The 20,399-nt window shown below is 42.3% G+C and overlaps 1 protein-coding gene across 2 annotated transcripts in view; it reads right to left on the reverse strand.

Annotated features, from left to right (window-relative positions):
- The window catches only part of FCHSD1 (FCH and double SH3 domains 1), a 135,636-nt gene that overhangs the window by 34,470 nt on the left and 80,767 nt on the right, over positions 1-20,399 (reverse strand). For both annotated transcript variants that reach the window (XM_040344951.1, XM_040344952.1), the window contains 3 exons: positions 12,275-12,397; positions 6,440-6,535; positions 1,910-2,029 (listed from right to left, as the gene is read on the reverse strand). In XM_040344951.1, the coding sequence (XP_040200885.1) occupies positions 1,910-2,029; positions 6,440-6,535; positions 12,275-12,397 (339 nt within the window). The remainder of the gene's footprint in view (positions 1-1,909; positions 2,030-6,439; positions 6,536-12,274; positions 12,398-20,399) is intronic.

Genomic DNA, 20,399 nt, shown 5'->3' on the forward strand with positions numbered 1-20,399 from the left:
AGCGAAAGCAGTGCGGCCGCTTTATGGGGGCGCTAGACTAATCTGCCTCTCAGCCCAGTCCACCCATTAAAGTGTACTGAAACTCTTTCCGTGCTGCCACCCTGCAAAGTGTTGGCCTAGGCCAGGATCAGCATTGCGTTAAATACCAATTGATCCAGCCGATGAATGACTGGAGTATCTGGGCCAAGTCTGACCTCACATTAGGTCATTTCCAGCCAACTTCCCAAGCTTAGCATTGCCATTGGAGATCTGCTCCATTTTATGCTCAGCAGCAATGTTATGTGGCCTGGTATTTATAAAAACCAAAAATATAGGGAATCTTAATTTTATTTTCTCCAAAATCTAGATGCTTCAAAACATGTATTTAAACTAACAAATTTCAGCAACTGCTCTGACTACCTAAAGCTGCGTTCCTGTGCCCTTGGATATATGAGCTATAGTGCCTCTATACAAGGTCAAAAAGCCTCAGAGGCATTAATGAGTGGTTTAGACAAACCACATGAAATCAATACCTGTACTAAAAGAGGCAAAAAAAAAAAAGTGAGGTTATCTGGGGAAACAGATATTACATATGGTAAACAGATGATCTAGCAAATGAAAAAGCTGTCTCGATGGAACAATTCTCTGGTACAAAAAAAAAGCAGTTCTGTAACCATGGCTGAAATTATAAAAATGTCATATGGGTACAGTGTTGCATGACTGTGTAATTGTCAAAGTGTGACTGCGCTGAAAGCTGAAAACTGGCCTGGGCAGGAAGGTGGTGAAAGTAACCAGTAGGGAAGTGGTTAAAAAACAAAACTGGCTTTTAACTTTTTTTAGCTGGCTCCTAGATTTAAAGCAAATTTGTCAAGCCCTGCATTACATTACAGTATAATTCAGGTATATAGATCAAGTGAGATGTGTAAAACCTACCAGCAGAGGGGGATTGAAGCAATGGAAAAGTCAGACACAGCATTCCAATGTATCTAGTATTTATAGAAAAAGCCTAAAAATATATATATATATATATATCCACATAGAATTGACCTGTTGAGATAATACATTTGTGGAGGTATATGATTTTGTTGAATACATAAGAAAATTAAAAAAAAAACCCAAGCAGTGGTCCAAACTATGATTGTTTTTAAAGGTTGAGTTAATGTAATATTTAACATTATACGGGGGCACCCTGCACTTCTATGGCCACAAATCTGTATTGTCACTCTTGACTTAGTCCAATTCATTTTGGTGTGGGTGATCTATTTGGTACAATAGAATACAAATGTTTACAACCTGCAATGATGTGTAAGGGGGGTGGTATAGAGAATGTAGGATATGTGTTTTTAGATTACTTTATGATTTAAAGTTTGCATTTTGTACTTTGTTGTACAAATGGCTTCTATACCTAAAGCGTTACTACATACATTTTTAATTTGGCTTTTTTTTTCTTTTTAAAAAGGTTCATCTTTATGTGGGGAAAAAAATACAACTTTAACACATTTCACACACTGGGTGCTTACTCTATGATCTGAGGAGTACCCAGCATGCAAAACATTATGGTTGCTTTGTGATGTCCGATTTTTCATGCATCTTATATGTTTTAATAAACCTCTGATCAAGCAGTATCTAGGACTCATGTGATGCAATTTTTGGAGCAACAGAACCAAGGTACAGCACCAATGTTTTACTTCTGCTGAGTGAATGAGAAAACAGTCCCTTGCAGCAGTAATGCAATACAAATTTAAATCCTCAATACACAATAGATCGATACCCAAAGCAAATACCTAAACTTGGCTGGCACAACATGTACCCTAAACATCCATGCAAGTGTAACCAAACAAAACAGGTAATATTGAACAGGTTTGGCTTTTTTAATTGAGAAAAGCATTTCTTAAAAATTAACCAATGAAAATCATGCTCACAGACTAACCCTTTCGCCATGGGTTTTCAGTTTAAAATCTCTTGCTGCTCGACTTGTCCATCTTCGTGCCTCCTTATCCAATACATTCTCTGCCTCTGGACCTTTAATAAGGGTTTCTAGCTTTGATACCTGTCAAATATAGAGAAAAGCAATTAAATAGCTACAGCAAACCCTTCAAAAAGAATATCGCTGACATGAGGCAAAGGTTCCATCTGAAAAACCTCATGATAAAAAGATATGTAATAAATGTCAGCCCAGTATTAAATTATTATTTACAAGCACCAGGTTTATGGTGAGAGATGGCAGTGCTGCAATAACCCTTTTAAATCTTTTTTACATAGGTATTGTATCCTCAAATTTCAGATGACAGGCCTTACTTAGGCTTCCAAACCGATTTTCTTGTTCTGAAAATGTAATATCTATTAGACATGTGCACACTAATATAGTTTCGTAATTTCGCCTTCATCCGAAAAAAATTTTTAGTTACTCCCGTAATTCGTTTTTATTTTGTTAAAAATGCATTGGTCCGAAAATCCAAATTAAGGTTGAATCTTTCATTGAAGGCTCATGGTGTCTGTCGAATGTGCCAAGAAGATTCGACAGAGCATCTAAACTGTACAACGCCGCAATCGAACATTTCCAGTCGAAAGTTCCGCCTACAAGCTATAGAAGAATGCTAATGTTGTATGACACTAGTAATAATTATATTTATAAATTATTATTACTGGTCAACCAACATTCAAATTCTTCTATAGCCTATGGGCCGAGCATTTGACCGGAAATGTACGATGGCGGCGTCGTACAGTTTAGCTGCTTTTCGAATCTTCTTAGAACTTTCGACAGACACCATAAGCATTCAATGACAGATTCGTTCATGTAGAATGGTCTACCGGGCCCAAACACTGTCTCTATGATGTTGAATCTTTTCTCTCTATCTAGAATAATCTTGGACCAAGAGTTAGGTTTGGCACATTCGACCGCAGATTCAATAGACACAGATTGCCATCGTCAGCGTCATGTCGAATCTCCTATCTATATCGAACTGTTGTAGCAACGAAAAACAAAGCATTTTTTAATGTCAGATCTTTCGGATTTCAGATTCTGCACGTTCGTCTTTGTTTGTTTAAAACCATAACGAAAATACCTGAAATTCGGACGAAAATGCATTTGGCCGAAAACATAGATACATAGTTAGTCAGGTTGAAAAAAGACACAAGTCCATCCAGTTCAACCACAAAAAAATAAACAAACTAAATAAAAAACATAGTACAATCCCATACACCCAACTCCATACCCACAGTTGATCCAGAGGAAGGCAAAAAACCTCAGAAGAGCATGATCCAACTTGCTACAGCAGGAGAAAAAAATCCTTCCTGATCCCCCGAGAGGCAATTGAATTTACCCCGAATCAACTTTACCTACAAATCTTAGTACTCAGTTACTGTATGTACATTTAGGAAAGTATCCAGGCCTTTCTTAAAGCAATCTACTGAGCTGGCCAGAACCACTTTTGGAGGGAGTCTGTTCCACATTTTCACAGCTCTTACTGTGAAGAAACCTTTCCGTATTTGAGAGATGAAATCTCTTTTCCTCTAAACGTAAAGAATGCCCCCTTGTCCTCAGTGTTGACCGTAAAACAAATGCACATGTCCAATAGCTATGGGTCAAGTGGAGATCATGTTGGCTGAGGCCTGTCATAGGAGAAGGAATCAGTCATTGGGTAAACCAGCTTGGATGTGTTTTATCATTACCACCACTGGCTGAGGTAATGTCTGGTTGGTTTGTGCTTGCACGTCTGATCTTAAAGTGCCATTAAACCCACAACAGTAAAACCTGTTCATATGTGCAGAATAGCATGCTTGTTATAGTCACTGTAGAACTTAAGGGGTTACTCTTCTTTATTGTGTAAAAAGGCTCTTTGATCCTGTATGGGCAGATCCTCCCCCCTCCTGCAGGGTCTCTCTTGGCAAGGCCAGATAAGCCAGTGAGGGTAGTCTGGCTGCACATGCCAAGTTTGGTCTATTGCTGGAGAGAACATTTCCTTCTTGATCAGAGCTAGCTAGGTCACATTGACATCACACATGTGGGCGTGCATACAGATCCTAAATGACAGGCCAGTCCCTCCCTCCCTCCTCACATGCCCAGTAAAAAAAAAAAAAAAAAAAGAAGATTACAGTGGGTGGGATTTAACATCTTGATTGATGGATGATCCACCTTGCCGAACAGCATGAGGACACAGACTATAGTCCAAATCTCCTCTTATTTGAACTCTCAGCACTTGGGAAGACCCTGCAGTTTATCATGTGACCGTGGTATACAGATCAGCCAAAAAGGTATATAGTGGCAGTATTTTCATGTAAAAAGATGATTTATAAGCTGTGGGCACTGTGTGTGTGTGTGGGAGGGGGGGGGGCAGATGAACTAGTTTCATATTACTGGGTTTAGTAACACTAACATCTATGGTGTTACTGACTAGCAGTTTCACTCCTCCTGACTTGCATTCCCATAGACTTGTAGGGGATTACAAAACCTGCTTGAAGCAAAAATAAAGCCCGTTGACAGACCCTTGTTGTGGCGAAGGCCCACAGAAACAGAAAAGGCCCCTATAAGAGGTCACTCATAGTAAGACAGGGTTCTCATCTTGCCCTGCATTTAATAGACAAAAGCGGACTATGGAGCTTCATAACAAACATTGATTAAACACTCTACAAGACAGCTGGTAAACAGAAATAAATAAAAATCTACTCTTTTTACCCCTTCCATCCTTTACAGCCAACAACCACACATCTCATGCAGGTCTGTGCTTTCTTCTCCCACACTAGGGGGAGTTTCCCCTTTTCTTGTCGTTGGGATGCACTACCACTCAGAGTAAAGGAGAATTGGGCTTTAAAGTGGATGTAAACCCACTCTCATCCTTTCTAAACTACTGCCATAGTGCTGATCTCTAAGGATATACATGCCTTCTGCATGTATCCTTACCTGTCAAATGTCTCCCCTCTGTCTGTTATAAGAACTGAAAAACTGAAGATTCTGTGGGTGGATCTGTTGTATGGAGCTCTGTGGTTGGAGTCGTGATGTCAGACTCCCCGCCCTCCTCTACACTCCCCTTGTCAACATGCATTTTTCCTGTGTATTCCTTAGACTAAATTCTGCTATGATCACCAACATCCAGTCAAAATCCAGAAAAGTAACCACATGACTTCAGAAAAGGAGTGGGGTGGGAATTAAAAAATAATGCTCGTCTCCAGGCTAGTGCATAAGATATGTAAATAACCTGTCACTCACAGTAAGGGGGCGGAACGGACTAAGGTTTTTCTCTTCAAGTCCATTTTATTTCACTGAACAATAAAAGAGGATTGCTCAGAGCTGGATAAACTCTGTGTGGCAAGACTGGGCACAGATGATAGGAAATCTTATACTGTACATTGTGACATCAAAAAAATAAATAAAAACATTTTGGGTTTACATCCACTTTAAAACTGAAAATTAAAGAGTCTCTAGGAGTGTATTTATTGAAGTAGTGAATTTGATATTCACCATTTACAGCAGTTAAATCTTCCTGGTGCATCGGCTATAAATTTATAGGGAATTACTGACCACCTGTGAATGTTTGGTGAATATCACATTCTCAGCTTTCTAAATATACCCCAAAGCATTAGGGATCAATAAATCCTTGTTTGTCCCAATATAAAGGGAACCTGTATCTTGCATAAACTAATGCTGCTCTCAAGGTAGGGGAGAGGATATTGATCTTGCGATTATAAAATTTGAGTCAGTGGTAACAGACCAATACTACATTTTCCTCAAGTAGTTCAATGGTATATGTGGACACTCCCAGAGGATATGATACCGTGATTCCACCATGCCGCATTTAGGGCAACACCCTTAAAATTGGCTATAACTTGTGGAGCGAGTTATTGGCGTATCAGTTTATGGGTCAATTGCCATAATGAGGTACAGCATGTGGCTTTATATATGGAATCGAGGGCGGTTTCCCATTGGTGGGTAGAGTAGTGGTGGCCTAGATCTTCCTCCTCTGAAAGAAAAGTGGAGTATTAAAGTAAAGTCCGCCCACCCCTGCAAAGAATAAAAGCCAGCAGCTACACATACTGCAGCTGCTGACTTAATAGGACACTTAGCTGTCCTTGAGACCAGCGATGTCAGCACCGCCATTGCCGGTAAGGGAACCCGGTAGTGAAGCATTACGGCTTCACGCCGGTTCCCTACCGCGCATATGTGAGGCACCACTGAGCTCTTTTACTGGCCCGGCAGCAGTGGAAGGAGGAGGGAGCCAAGCTGCTGGCGTAATGCGCAGCGGCACGATCTTCCGGGAATTGGGGACACAGGACCTGTCAAAGACAGCTATCCGCTCCCCCCACCCTGAAAGGTACCAAATATGGTAGCGCGGGGGGCGGGGATGTGGAGGAGGAGACAAATGAGCGGAAGTTCCTCTTTTGGGTGAAACTCTGCTTTAATCATGGGAGTCCGTGTGTATGCCTTCATTACCGTGATCCCCTTCCAAAGCAATATCCCACATACCTTGTCTGTCCCAGCAGGGTGAAATTGCTGAATAGGTACCATGGAGAACAAATTGGTGTCTTTCAGAAAAAGCTGTAAATTCTGTTGACGAGAAACCTGAGCATGAAAGAGGGAGAGAGTTGAATTCAAAGATTAAACCGAAATCTGCTTTGCTAGTAAAAAATAAAAATGTGCCTTTAGGTTGCATTTATTGTAAGGGGTTATAGGCAACCTGCCACAAAACAAATTATCAATCTCTGAAGCAGCCTTTTTTAGCTTCTAGGCACAATGCCAATGTCTAGTGCACTCGATCAGAAAACTGGAAAAAAATACTGCTTTCGAAGACTAATGCCGCGTACACACGATCATTTTTCGGCATAAAAAAAATACGTTTTTTGGGATGTAGAAAAAACGTTTTTTTCCAATTTCATCATTAAAACGACGTCGCCCACACACAATCGTTTTTAAAAAATGCTCTAGCAAAGCGTGGTGACGTACAACGGCGCCATAAAGGGGAAGTTCCATGCGGATGACGCCACCCTTGGGGCTGCTTTAGCCGATTTCCTGTTAGAAAAGCGTGAATCGTCTTTTACTGTCTGTTACAGCGTGATGAATGTGCTTACTCCATTACGAATGGTAGTTTTACGAGCGCTACCCATCTCATAACTTGCTTCTGAGCATGCGCGGGTATTTAACGTTGTTTTAGCCCACACACACGATAATTTTTTACAACCCGAAAAAACGACATTGTTTAAAACGTCGTTAAAAAATGCAGCATGTTCGGAAAAAAAATTGTCGTTTTTCAGAACCCGAAAAATGATGTGAAGTCCACACACGATCATTTTAAATTACATTTTTTAAAAACGTTGTGTTTTTTCATCCCGAAATATAATCGTGTGTACGCGGCATAAGACTCAGAATGCTCAGATAAAGAATTACAATACAACACATTACATAATTTTCAAAGTTCTATTCTGTTGTAACTCTAGTAACCTTCATTTTCAATATGAGACATGCAAAAAAATATGGACGATCATTCGTCCAATATTCTCATCCTGTGTACGAGGCTCAACTCTGGGGCAGTTACACCAGTTGCAGAGAGTCAGAGCCCTTTAAGAACCATGCCATCTGTAATCCGAGAATATAGCTGGTTCATAGGAGGCTTAAGAGACCAATAAATACATATAAAAATCAATACGTGGTGTTGCGCTCTTGTGAATGATGGCTCATTACCAAGTGCTAAATAAAGTGTACAGTGCATGTGCAAAATTTAATTAAAAAAAAAAAAAAGCCTACTAAATGCTACATAATAGCGTAGAATTCAACGTGCACATAAAAAAAAAAAAAAAAAAAAAATGTCATGGCATGAAAAAAAAAAGTGCCAATGCCAATACAGTATAAAAAAATTCAATATGTGGTGTTGCGCTCTAATGAGTTATGGCTCATTACCATAACTAAAGTGCTAAGGCCCAGATTTTCGTAGATGGGCGTAAAACTGCGGCGGCGCAACGTATGTCATTTACGTTACGCCGCCGCAAGTTTTACAGGCAAGTGCTTTATTCACAAAGAACTTGCCTGTAAAGTTGCGGCGGCGTAGCGTAAATCCCCCCGGCGCAAGCCCGCCTAATTCAAATGAGCCGGGTAGGGGACCGTAGAGCATTCAAATTAGGCGCGTTCCCGCGCCGAACGTACTGCGCATGCGCCGTCCCTAAAATTTCCCGACGTGCAATGCGCTAAATGATGTCGCAAGGACGTCATTGGTTTCGACGTGAACGTAAATAGTGTCCAGCCCCATTCACGGACGACTTACGCAAACAACGTAAATTTTAAAATTTTGACGCGGGAACGACGGCTATAGTTAACATTGGTTGCCCCTCATATAGCAGGGGCAACTTTACGCGTAGCAAATCTAACGTAAACGTCGTAACTTCACTGCGTCGACCGCGCGTACGTTCGGGAATTTGCGTATTTTGCTAATTTGCATACTCGACAGGGAAAACGACGGAGGCGACACCTACTGGATACCTACGTGCACTGTTGGACTCTATTTCTACCGTGTCAGCATTATCACTTTGATCTTATTTATTAATGCCATTTTTTCAATTTTCTGTGCACGTTGAATTCTATGCGATTATGTAGCGTTTAGTATGCATTTTTTATGAAATTTTGCACATGCGATGTACACTTTATTTAGTAATTTAGTTATGGTAATGAGCCATCATTCATTAGAGCGCAAAACCACATATTGATTTTCATATATATCGTTGGTACGGATTGACCAATCCGGTGTCTGCTGCAAATAGTGTATTATTTATTATGCAGGTAGCGCATGAATATTCTCTTCATTTATTAAGAAACCAGTAACTTAAATTATTTTTGCATACCTCCAAATCACGCACTTCTAGGTGGGGGACTGAAAGCAGCAGATTCAAGTGTACAGTGCATGAAAAGTTTGTCCAGGTTAAATTCAGATCTTAGACTTGCACCCTATGCCTTAAAGAGGAAGGGCAATCTGCTTACATAATTTGTAAGAAAAAAATCTTTGCCATTCTGAAGCTTCCCTCCAAACACTTTGCATATTTTATATACAGAATACTGTGATTCTGTACTTGCCAAATATGCTGAAGAAATCTCACTCTGAGTCTGGCTGCATTCATTATAACTGTGGGAAGCTGAAGCTGCTGCCAGTTTACTTCCTGGATTTATACAGACACACCTCCAGCTCTGCAGCTCTCATTTTCCCGCTAATGACCCATCCCCCCTCCCTGGAGCTGTGCATGTCATAAGCCTAGGCTTTTTACCAGACAAGAAACAGGAAGTGGGATATATAAAAGTTATTTACTGGGAAAAAATAAATAAAAGTTTTACTATCTAAAGTGAAAACAGAGGCAGAAGATTTATTAGACGGAAAGATTAAAAAATTACTTTTTATATGGGGTCAGCGCAGTAGTATATGTTTACATATGCAAACACCTATAAACTTTAGAAGCTTAAAAGACCCCATTCACTAATTTAAAGCAGAGTGCCACCCAAAAGTGGAACTTCCGCTTTAAGCACTCCTCGCCCCCTTACATGCCACATTTGGGGGGGGGGGGGATACCTTTGTAGTGGGACTTCCTCCTTCTTCATGGCTGCCTAAGCAACTCCTCTAGCCCTAGGTGGCCCCTCCCTGCCATTTATCATCTGGGACACGTCACAGGTTCCAGAAGATTGCCTGGCCAATAGCAGAGGGCAGCGCGACTCGTGCACATGGAGTGCGTGCCAGGTCGTGAAGCTGTAAGCCGCCACGGCCGAGTGCCCACAGTTACCATGACTGCCGGGGAGAGGAGCGAGGCTCCAAGCACCCGCATCACTGGACAGGCAAGTATCTGTATTATCAAAGTCAGTAGCTACACTTTTTGTAGCCGCCTATTTTTAATAAACTAAAAAAAAGGGGGAACTTCACTTTAATACATACTTGCAGCACTGAACTTTTCAATAATAAAAAAATAATTGAAGTTCACTTACAATGTGCCTAGCTAGAACTTGCTAGTAAATTTGATTTCTTCAGAAGAGTCAATTTCTTAAGACAGCCCCCTAATTTCTTGCACATCATAGCCTTCTCACCTTCTGGGAATGTCTTATTACTGCCGGTGCTGGCTCAGTGACTACTTCCCTCCCTACATAATCTTTAAATGTAGCTGCCATAGCAAAGGGGATTGCCATAGAGTTCTAGCTCAGTATGCTAGAGTTGTTGACATCACATCCAAGATTAGCAGTGATCGGCAGCAGCCTCAGCGCTTTTAGATATCTACACAAAAGAAGGCTTTTACAAAAAAAACTTTCTAAACCCTGCATACTTTTATGGGAAGATTGTTACTGAAATAAATGGTCTGGTGACAAGGTTTCTAAGGGCAAATCTGGTTCCAGAAAAAGCAGACCGGGACTGTAGTAGAACATGGAGGTGTGACCATTCACATGCACACTAGCCATACTTCTTTAAGTTGGAGGATTTCCAGCAGGTATGGCCACAAGGGCCAGACTTGGCCTATCTTGCATAACTTCCAGGTAGTGGCAGAGGTGGTGCAGAAGTGAACAGAGCATTCGTTCCCTGCAATTAAGAGCGCATTTAGTAGGCCAGCGTTTCTCAACTTTTCCAGTTGTGGCACCCATTACAGATTTGCAAAAAAGTCACAAGGCACTCCATTCCAGAATTGTATTAGGCTGAAGGAAACAAACACCTGCATTGGATAAGGTGGTCACCCTTTCCTGGGTGCCACATAGGAGAGTCCATCCTTCACCATTAGAATGACTCCGTAACCCCCTAAACACCAGAATCCCCTCATTACATCAGAGCCTCTTCATATTGCATCACAATAAAGTCCTCTGTACCCCCATCACAAATAGTCCTACCTTCACCTCTCCACCTTGGCTGTGGCATCATGTCAGGGGAAGGGAGGCAGGGCAGGTCAGGTCACTAGTCCTCTGCTAAAATGCCCACCCTGGATCAATGTCATCCCATTTCCATGGTATGGGCAGGTTGGTCACCAACTCCATAGCAAATGACTAATTGCGTGGGTTCTGGTCAGCTGTGTGGCAGATCGACATCTGCACCTCTGAGATAACGCAGTGCCCCCAAGATGTCACTGGTGCTGGGCACTGGCACAAATAAAATAAACATCCGGCCCAGATGGCCATACGTGACCAATTTAAAATGAATTACCTGCATCAAAATCCACTGAGAGGGGCCTTATTTTGACCATTCAATATCTAGCAGACTCAACTGTAGAGTGTAAAATATCTAAGCCAATCCGAGAAATTTAAATTAAAGTGGAAGTAAAGGCTAACTATATGGGTTGTTAAAACATTTCCTCCCTCCTCCTACCCATACTAAATAGTTTTTAGAGATCAGGAAACATACCTTTCCCTAAATTAGTTCCCATGAGTTATGTGACTGGGAAACTTTGGCTACCCTATGTCAGGGAGCTCTCAACTACGACTCTGAATTCCCAAAGTCATGTCACCCACTGACTCCCATTGCCCCCTGTTGCAGCACATTCTCCCTTGCCCTGCACTGACAGAGGAGCCGGAGCTTCTGTATCATATGACCACACCAGAATGGACAAAAAAGGTATTCCCTCAACTCCAATAAAACTGCATAGGGAGGAGGAGCGAGGGAATGGGCCACAGTATAGGGAGGAGCAGCGAGAATTTTTATTTTTTACTCTCACTTATAGTAGGCCTTTGCTTTCACTTTAAAAGACTATATATGGATACCCACACACCTTCCTAGCCAAGGGTAATAAATAGATATACTTCAAATCTAACTTGTGATATGTGAATATATTAGTGATAGGTTTCCAGTTTTCCTGTACAATTCTCCACTCCCAATACAGATGGTTCATCATGCAGAATGCAGCTTATGCTACATCCTACCTGGGGGGGGGTCATAGTTCACATGCAGTTACAAGGATGCAAGATCAACATTATTTCTATACTCTTGCAAATAAAAAAAAGTTACTTTGTCAAAACAAGAAAACATGCAACCACTACACCCAAGGACTGGTAAGCTGCAATATATTTTTTGTCCTTGGCGTTGGATATACTTTGACATACATTATACAAAACTAGACCAGACATATGGTTTTAAACCAACCCCCTTATAAATGGACCGGCAAGGAGGAGTGTTGTGGCACAGCTAAAGCCCCAATGCAGCAATGAAGGCTGACCATGTCTGATATCTGAAAGCAGTTGGCTCCGGTGTAAGCATGCTGCTGTAGAGGTGAATGAAGTTTCACATCATGGAGTAGGCTCAACTGACAGATCAAAAGCCATGACAGGTGTCCTTAATAAAGGGATGTAGGAGGAAAATCTTACCTGAAGAGAAGCATCCAGGTTGTCTGCAAAACATTCCTGTGTTGACTTACAGATGTTAAGCTCAGTCGTGTTGATAAGTGAAAGGTAATCCCGAAGTCTCTCATAAAGATCCCCATCTAAACACTAAAACAATTGTAGCATAAAGAGAAAAAATAAATAAAAAATGAGCGTCAATACAAGCATAAAAGGGACATTACTGGATAAGAAGAGTTGTAACAGATTCTTTAAAAACCATGGCATGTTCCCAATGAACTAACCAAAATATAAAAAAGTATGCAAATGGCCTTCATTGGTTTACTGTTCCACAAATGTTTTTGGAGTAGGAAACTGCCAAAACCTGTGCCTTTAATTTTCTGCTGCCTGGGTCCTGTAGGGCAGATTTCTCTCCATTTACTGTCCGGAAGACATAAAAGACGTAAGAATCCACCTAAAGTGGGGCGAATTTTTTTATAGCAGTGTCCCAAGTATAAGACTTCTCACCACATTTCAGATTTTAGAGGTGTTTTTCTTCCTGTCCGACACCTTTCACCTGGAAATGGGGGAAATATTTCATCCAAGCAGAAGCAATAAAATCCTATGAGAGGTTTAAACCTTTACTTTATTGGAAGTTTTTACTGCTGCCTGCGTCTCTAATATAGATATTCCCATTGCACACTTTAAGCCTGGATAACGCTTTAGGAGTAGTGGGTGCTGCAGAACCAACCAGCTGGAACATCACAGAAAATGCATATTCGCCAGCATACCAGGGATTGTTAATTTACATCCAAATCTTTAAGAAGCATCGTTTAAGAATAGTAACATCAGAAGACAGTGCAACATTTCGGAGTCACAAAGGACCCCTTCGTCAGGCATGTGCCTCACAACTCACTCAAGTTGAATAATAAGTAGGTAGGAAGTGGAACTCAACTACACTACATTATGTATCATATTATACTTGATACAGCTGGAGGATGTGGCAGGAACAATGACAGATCACAGGACTCCATTTCTGTGTCAAATAAACAAACGCATGCAAGAATGAAAAAAGGTTTGAACACTGTGTGGCGCTAGTTGCTTTACTTTTATTACACATTTGTTGAGACCCATCGAGCACCAATTCACAGCAGTGATTACTTAAACAACCACTTGAACAAACAAAGGTTCATGCCAAGAAAAGTGTTTGCATCATGAGTTGTAGATAATTCATAACTTGGCCAGATAAGCCACGGTTCAAGCAGAGATGATAGGATCTGCAAACTTTAACAGAGATAGAAACAGGAAAAGCATCAGATTAAACAAACATTCTTTTTTATGTAAACCGATAACAATTTATCATTAGAAAGTGACAGCATGCGTACTTGTTGGCTTTTTTGTACCACCCCCTGCACATCTGCCTCACCTCTGTTTCCACCTGCTCATATGTCCCACCACTATAACCCCCTGCACATCTGCCCTACCAATGTACCACCCTGCTCTTCTGTCCCATCACTGTAACCCCCTGTACATCTGCCAAACCACTGTACCACCCTGCTCTTCTGTCCCATCACTGTAACCCCCTGCTTTTCTGTCCCACTGCTGAACCCCCTTCTCATGCCTCCCACCACTGTACCACCCTGCTCTTCTGTCCCATCACTGTAACCCCTGTACATCTGCCCCACCACTGTACCACCCTGCTCTTCTGTCCCATCACTGTAACCCCCTGTACATCTGGGCCATCACTGTACCCCCCCATGCTTTTCTGTACCACTGCTGAACCCCCTTCTCATGCCTCCCACCACTGTACCTCCTGCACATCTACACCACCACTGTACCCCCTTGCTCTTTAGTCCCAGCACTGTAACCCCCCTGCTCATCTGCACCATCATTGTACCCCTTTTCTCATCTGCCCCACCACTGTACCTCCCTGCACATCTGCTCCACCGCCGTATCTTCTTCTGCATAACATGTGGGAGGCATTTTGTAGTTTACAAAGAGCAGGGTTGATAACACACCTATTTAGATCTATGCACCTATGGGGACATCGCTGGGCTAACATTGGATTGTTAGTACAGTGGCTCTGACCTGAGCTGCTGCTTTCGGCCTCACAGCCAGCTGCGCACCGTGCATGCGCGAGTCGCGTTGCGCGTTCTGAATGGCTGGGTAATCTTCAGGGACCTGTGACGTGTCCCAGAAGATTGCAGGGAGGGAGGAGGGAGAGGGGAACTTCCACTCGGCGCCGGGGCGCCATGAGGGGAAGTGGGAGCTGGGTACCTGTCAAAACAAGGCACCCGCTCCCCCCCCCCTAAAAAAAATGACATGCCAAATGTGAGGAGTCCTTAAAACTGAAGTTCCACTTTTGGGAGGAACTCCGCTTTTAAGTTATTGTAAACGAAAGGCAAAACATTTGTGTATAGATATAAAAAAAAAACATGTTTCCTATAGTGAAGGTGGTCATATCTGGTGGCCACTAGGAAGAGCCTCTGGAGGGGTCCTGAACCTGAGTGGAGGTCTCAGGTAAATGTCTGGGTTTAGCTTATGGAATAAGGTAGGGGGATTGTTCTGCAAATACCTCCAGTGCCCATTTATAAGGAGGGGGAAAAATAGCAACTGGACAGGGTTTTCTAAGCTGCAGCGTTATCGCCCAAGTAGTTGCCAGCATCTAGCGATTTTACATATCGCCCAAGCGTTCTTGGACAAATGAGAGATAATTTTTGTGTAGGCGCAATCAGGGTCCCCATAAAATAAACTGTTCATAAAAAACAGTAAACTAGTTTAAGGAACAGCTTCACACCTCCATAGTGCGTTTAACGCATGTTACATGGCACATGAGTTTTAAGTCAGACCATTAATTGTGAACACTGCCAAATACACCGAAAACATCTAATCTTTTTGGGGAATGCGACACTGCAACATATGCTAGCACACTGTATTGTACTGCAACATATCTGCGCTGTTGCATAGAGAAGTGCTTTTATAGGCTGCAGAAGAAAAAATATATGCCAGTAAAGGCAGTCTTTAAAGTGGTTGTAAACCCTTTTATACACCCAGTGAAGTGACTGGGCTCAGGAGAGGAGAGATGAAATTCTCCTGTATAAGTTGTACTTGTCAGTCTTCCCCTTACATCCAAAGTGCAGAATTTATAGGAGGGAGGATCTCTCAGCTCTGAAACGCAGGGGGAAGAAGTTACACAAGTGAGGAGAGCTCTGAGTACCGACTGGAGGGAAGGGGGACACACCCCCGTCACACAGCACACAGGAACCTAACATAATGTCAATCAGCTGGAGATCCCTCCCCGTCACCCTTTTGTCTCTTGGTGTCAGGAAAACTTGTCAGAAGTGATTCATACTGTTAGAGGAATGAAGCAGCAGACAAATACACCTAGTCCTTTTAATTGAGACAAGTACACACCATAGAGGAATATGCTTTGTTCATATTTCAAGTCTGAGGTTTAAAGCCAGTTTAAGCCCAGTGTGCATGAGGCCCTAAAGCTCACAGCAGAGGCACTGAAGTCAGTCATTCTCCAAACAGCTCCACCTGCACAGTAGCTTAACTCTATCTGCTCCCTCCTCCCAGCAGTGACTGCAGCTTTCCAATCTGCTAATGAAAACTAGGAGCACCAAGTACAGATATTTAGGTCAATGAGGGGGAGGTGTAGCGTTTTTTTGAAACCAGCTGAAATTGTGATTGAAACTTTTTACCATCACCAAGGGCCAGCAATGTCTCTAGATGCCCACAGACTAGACCATTGTCCAATCCTGCTGTCATATTGAGTCCTTTAAACTTTTAAGAGTAATCCCACCCAAACCAACTTTTTCACGTTCAGGCAGTGACAGTTTTAGAGGGGAGATCTCCACCTCTCAGTGCACAGCTCCAAGCATCCACTGTTGCCAAATAAAGGGAGTATCAGGCATTTCAAAATCTTGCAGAACAAGGAAGATTCTGCTAGGTGTCATGTTCCACTAGCAATCCTGTGGCTGCTGGCAAATTCCTAACAGGTTCAATAAAGACTACTTAAAGTGGAGGTTCACCCTATAAAAAATTTCTAACACTACATCCAGCCCAGTTCTGCATATAAAATGACACTGACCTTTTTTTTTCCCGTAGATAGCGTTTAGCCGTGGAATTCACCGCGGCTTCCGGGTAGGGAATCCCGCGGGAGTGGGCGTTCCTATTGACATGCCAATTGATTGACATGCTAAACGACGGCGCACACAGGGCGTCACGACTTCCCGAAGCTTTTTTCGGGAAGTCGTGACGCGCTGTGTGCGCCGTCGTTTAGCATGTCAATCAATTGGCATGTCAATAGGAACGCCCACTCCCGCCGGATTCCCTACCCGGAAGCCGCAGTGAATTTCCAGGGGGAAAAAAAAGGTCACCCCGCCCCCCTGAGATGGGCATTGATCAGGCTGCATTCAGGCAATGGGGAGGCTACAGATGGGAATTAATTAAGCTTCATTGATGGGCAAATGTGAATCTGCAGATGGGCATTGATGGGCAATTGTGAAGCTGCAGATGGGCATTGATCAAGCTGCATTGATGGGCAATTGTGAAGCTGCAGATGGGCATCAAGCTGCATTGATGGGCAATTGTGAAGCTGCAGATGGGCATCAAGCTGCATTGATGGGCAATTTTGAGGCTGCAGATGGGCATTGATCAGGCTGCATTGATGGGCACTGACCCTTATTTTGCTTCAGTTCTTTATTTAAAATGTATGTTTTTTCCCTGAAACTTCCCTCTTAAAATGAAGGTGCCTGTTTTACGCATGTGCGTGTTATATGCCAATACGATAATTACTGCCAGTGACCAATTCCTAGTGTGACACGACCTTTAAGCAGAATGAAGAAACAAATGAATGAATAAATAAATAGGAAGGCAACACTATTCTGTTGCATACCTATTTGGGCTTTGTGTGCGTCTTTTCTCCCCCTACATCTCACATACTAAATTCCCTTTAAACACAAAAATAGCATCCACTTACTGGATTTCTGTAAACCAACCCCCACCAGAAAGTGTCCAGTAAACAATGAACAGTACATATCGTTCTTTTGAAAACAACAAAAGTCTGAGAATGGAGTCTTTCCATTTTTGGTATATGGATTGCCATTATTGATTCACTTTAATCAATTTTTAGAAGTTTGTGACTACATCCATTACAGATTGTATGGATTTTTCTACAAGATGGGCATTAAATAATGGTTTAGTGTAAACAGTATTCTTCTGGGGAATAAGGGAATTAAAATCTACTTCCATTGATTACAATGGCCTCGTCACCAACGTGTCTCCAGTCATTCCCAAGATCAAAGACAAACATTACCAGTTAATGAGAACTGCAATGACCACATTGATAACCAATATTTTAAATCTGTTTCACAAACATTTCTCTGAGCCACAAACTGGAGCATAGTAAAGTCATTTAATGCCCATACCAACCAATTGTTCTAGTACAAGTTTAAAATGTAATGTCTAGGCATACAGTGCATCCGGAAATTATTCACAGCACTTCACCGTTTCCACATTGTCATTTTACAGCCTTATTCCAAAATGGAATTCATTTTCCTCAAAATTCTACATAAGGACGTGAAAGAAGTTTGTTTAAAATCTTTGCAAATAAAAAACGAAAACAGATCCCTTGTACATAAGTATTCACAGCCTTTGCTCAATACTTTGTTGAAGCACCTTTGGCACCCAATACAGCCTCAAGTCTTTTTGAGTATGATGCTACAAGCTTGGCACACCTATTTTTGGGCAGATTCTCCCATTCTTTGCAGGACCTCTCAAGCTCTATCAGGTTGGATGGCGAGTGTCGGTGCACAGCCATTTTCAGATCTCTCCCGGGATGTTCAAATCGGGTTCACGTCTGGGCCAATCAAGGACGTTCACAGAGTTGTCCCGTAGCCACTCCTTTGTTATCTTGGCTGTGTGCTTAGAGTCGTTGTCCTGTTGGAAGACGAAGCTTTTCATCAATGTTTCTGTATGTTGCTGCATTCATCTTTCCCTCGACACTTGCTATTCAGGCCGAAGAGTTAAATCTTTGTTTCATCAGACCAGAGAATTTTTTTTCTTAACTGTCCGAGTCCTTCAGGTGCCTTTTGGCAAACTCCAGGCAGGCCTTCATGTGCCTTTTACTGAGGGGTGGCTCCCATCTGGCCACTCTACCATACAGGCCTGATTGGTGGAGTGCTGCAGAGATGGTTCTACTGGAAGGTTCTCCTCTCCACAGAGAAACACTGGAGCGCTGTGAGTGACCATCAGGTTGTTGGTCACCTCCCTGACCAAGGCCCTTCTCTACGCTCAGTTTGGCCGGGTGGCCCGCTCTATGATAATTGCTTGTGGTTCCAAGCTTCCATTTATAGATGATGAAGGCCACTGTGCTCATTGGGACCTTCAATGCTGCAGAAATTTTTCTGTACCCTTCCCAAGATCTGTGCCTCAATACACTCCCGTCGGAGGTCAGACAATTTCTTGGACATCATGGCTTGGTTTGCCCTCTGATATACACTGTTAACTGTGGGACCTTATGTAGACAGGTGTGTGCCTTTCCAAAGCATAACTAATCAACTGAATTTACCACAGGTAGACTGCAATCAAGTTGTAGAAACATCTCTAGGATGATCAGTGGAAACAGGGTGCAACTGAGCTCAATTTTGAGTATCATGGCAAAGGCTGTGGATACTTGTCTATATGATTTTATTTTGAAAAAAACTTGCAAAGATTTCAAACTTCTTACACGTGGTCATTATGTGGTATTGTTTGTAGAAATTTTTAAAAATACATTTAATCGAATGGAATAAAGCTGTAACAAAATGTGGAAAAAAGGGCAGCGCTGTGAATACTTTCCAGATGCACTGTATATTGGTGGTAAATGTTCCAAAGCAGAGTAAAAAAATGATATACAACCTGTATATGTACACCCTAATAATCTGGTTGTAACATTGAAACCACTACATACAAGACCATGTTCAAAAGGAACTTTAGCTCAAGCTCACTGGTAGCGGCATTCTGAAATCCGGAGACAGCTGGCGATCAGGCATCTGGGTGGAACCTGATATTTTTCAGGATCCTGCCAGGGCCTAGAGCAGCTCTAGGATGTCAGCAGACATTATTTAGCCCAATGTTAGCCGATTCTGGATCATAGGGAGAGTCCAAGGGCACTACTGTGGCCCAGGAGTGTATGGCTAAAAAAGCTTTGCCCATACTTTTACCTTTGGCCACAATACTATGTTATGGACATCACTGATCTGCACAGTACATTGCGCATATACAGTATTTATTACCAACCTCCTAGTCTGTCACTAATGATTACCTGCAGGATAAAGTGTTTGAACCATTAGACCCCAAATCTTCATTCTCAAAATAGTCTTTGGAAAGGAGGCTGTATTTGCGGCATTCATAAAATCCACAACAGATAGAGCCGGTTCACACTGGGGCGACTTGCGATCCGACTTCATGTCGCCTCAAGTCGTCCCAAGTCGCGATGTAGAGAAAAACAATGGAAGTGAATGGGAGCGGTGTTAATACACACGACTCAAGGCGATCCGACTTCAGAAAAGGTTCCTGTACTACTTCAATCAGACTTGTAGGCGATTTGTACCCATTGATTTCAATGGAAATCGCCTCAGACGTCGGATCACTGTCTTAACTGAAGCGACTTTCCAGGAAGATAACATACATTTCTCAGGCAAACCTCTCCTGCCACCCTCCCTCCCCCTCCCTCTCCCAGAGCTGATTGTTGTTTTATTGGCCACTGGAAAGTCTCCTGTCCTGGAGACGACTTCAAGTCGTGTAAATCTCCCCAGATCGCCCTGTGGTTCATGTTCAAGTGGCGCTGGAAGTCGTGTCGCCCTAGTGTGAACCGACTCGAACAAAATATTCTAAAGGACAATATTTATATCCAACAGCAATACAACTTTCCAGACGGAACTTGACTAATGTGGTGATAGGAAGAATACAATGACTCAAGACAGTTTCCTGTGTTATTCATAGTCGTGGTTAAAACAAACGTTAGAGCGCATATAAAGAAACTATGGGAAGAGAATACAGTAAGAGCCATTATAACTGCCAAAATAAAGAACAGATTTCCTGCAGAGTCATGGTGTTGTGATATACAAACCTTCCTCATCTGTAATGGAACAAACCACTGGCAATTTAAAGTGGTAGCGTACAGTTT

This window comes from Rana temporaria, chromosome 3 (assembly GCF_905171775.1).
Source record: "Rana temporaria chromosome 3, aRanTem1.1, whole genome shotgun sequence".
NCBI classification, from domain to species: Eukaryota; Metazoa; Chordata; class Amphibia; order Anura; family Ranidae; genus Rana; species Rana temporaria.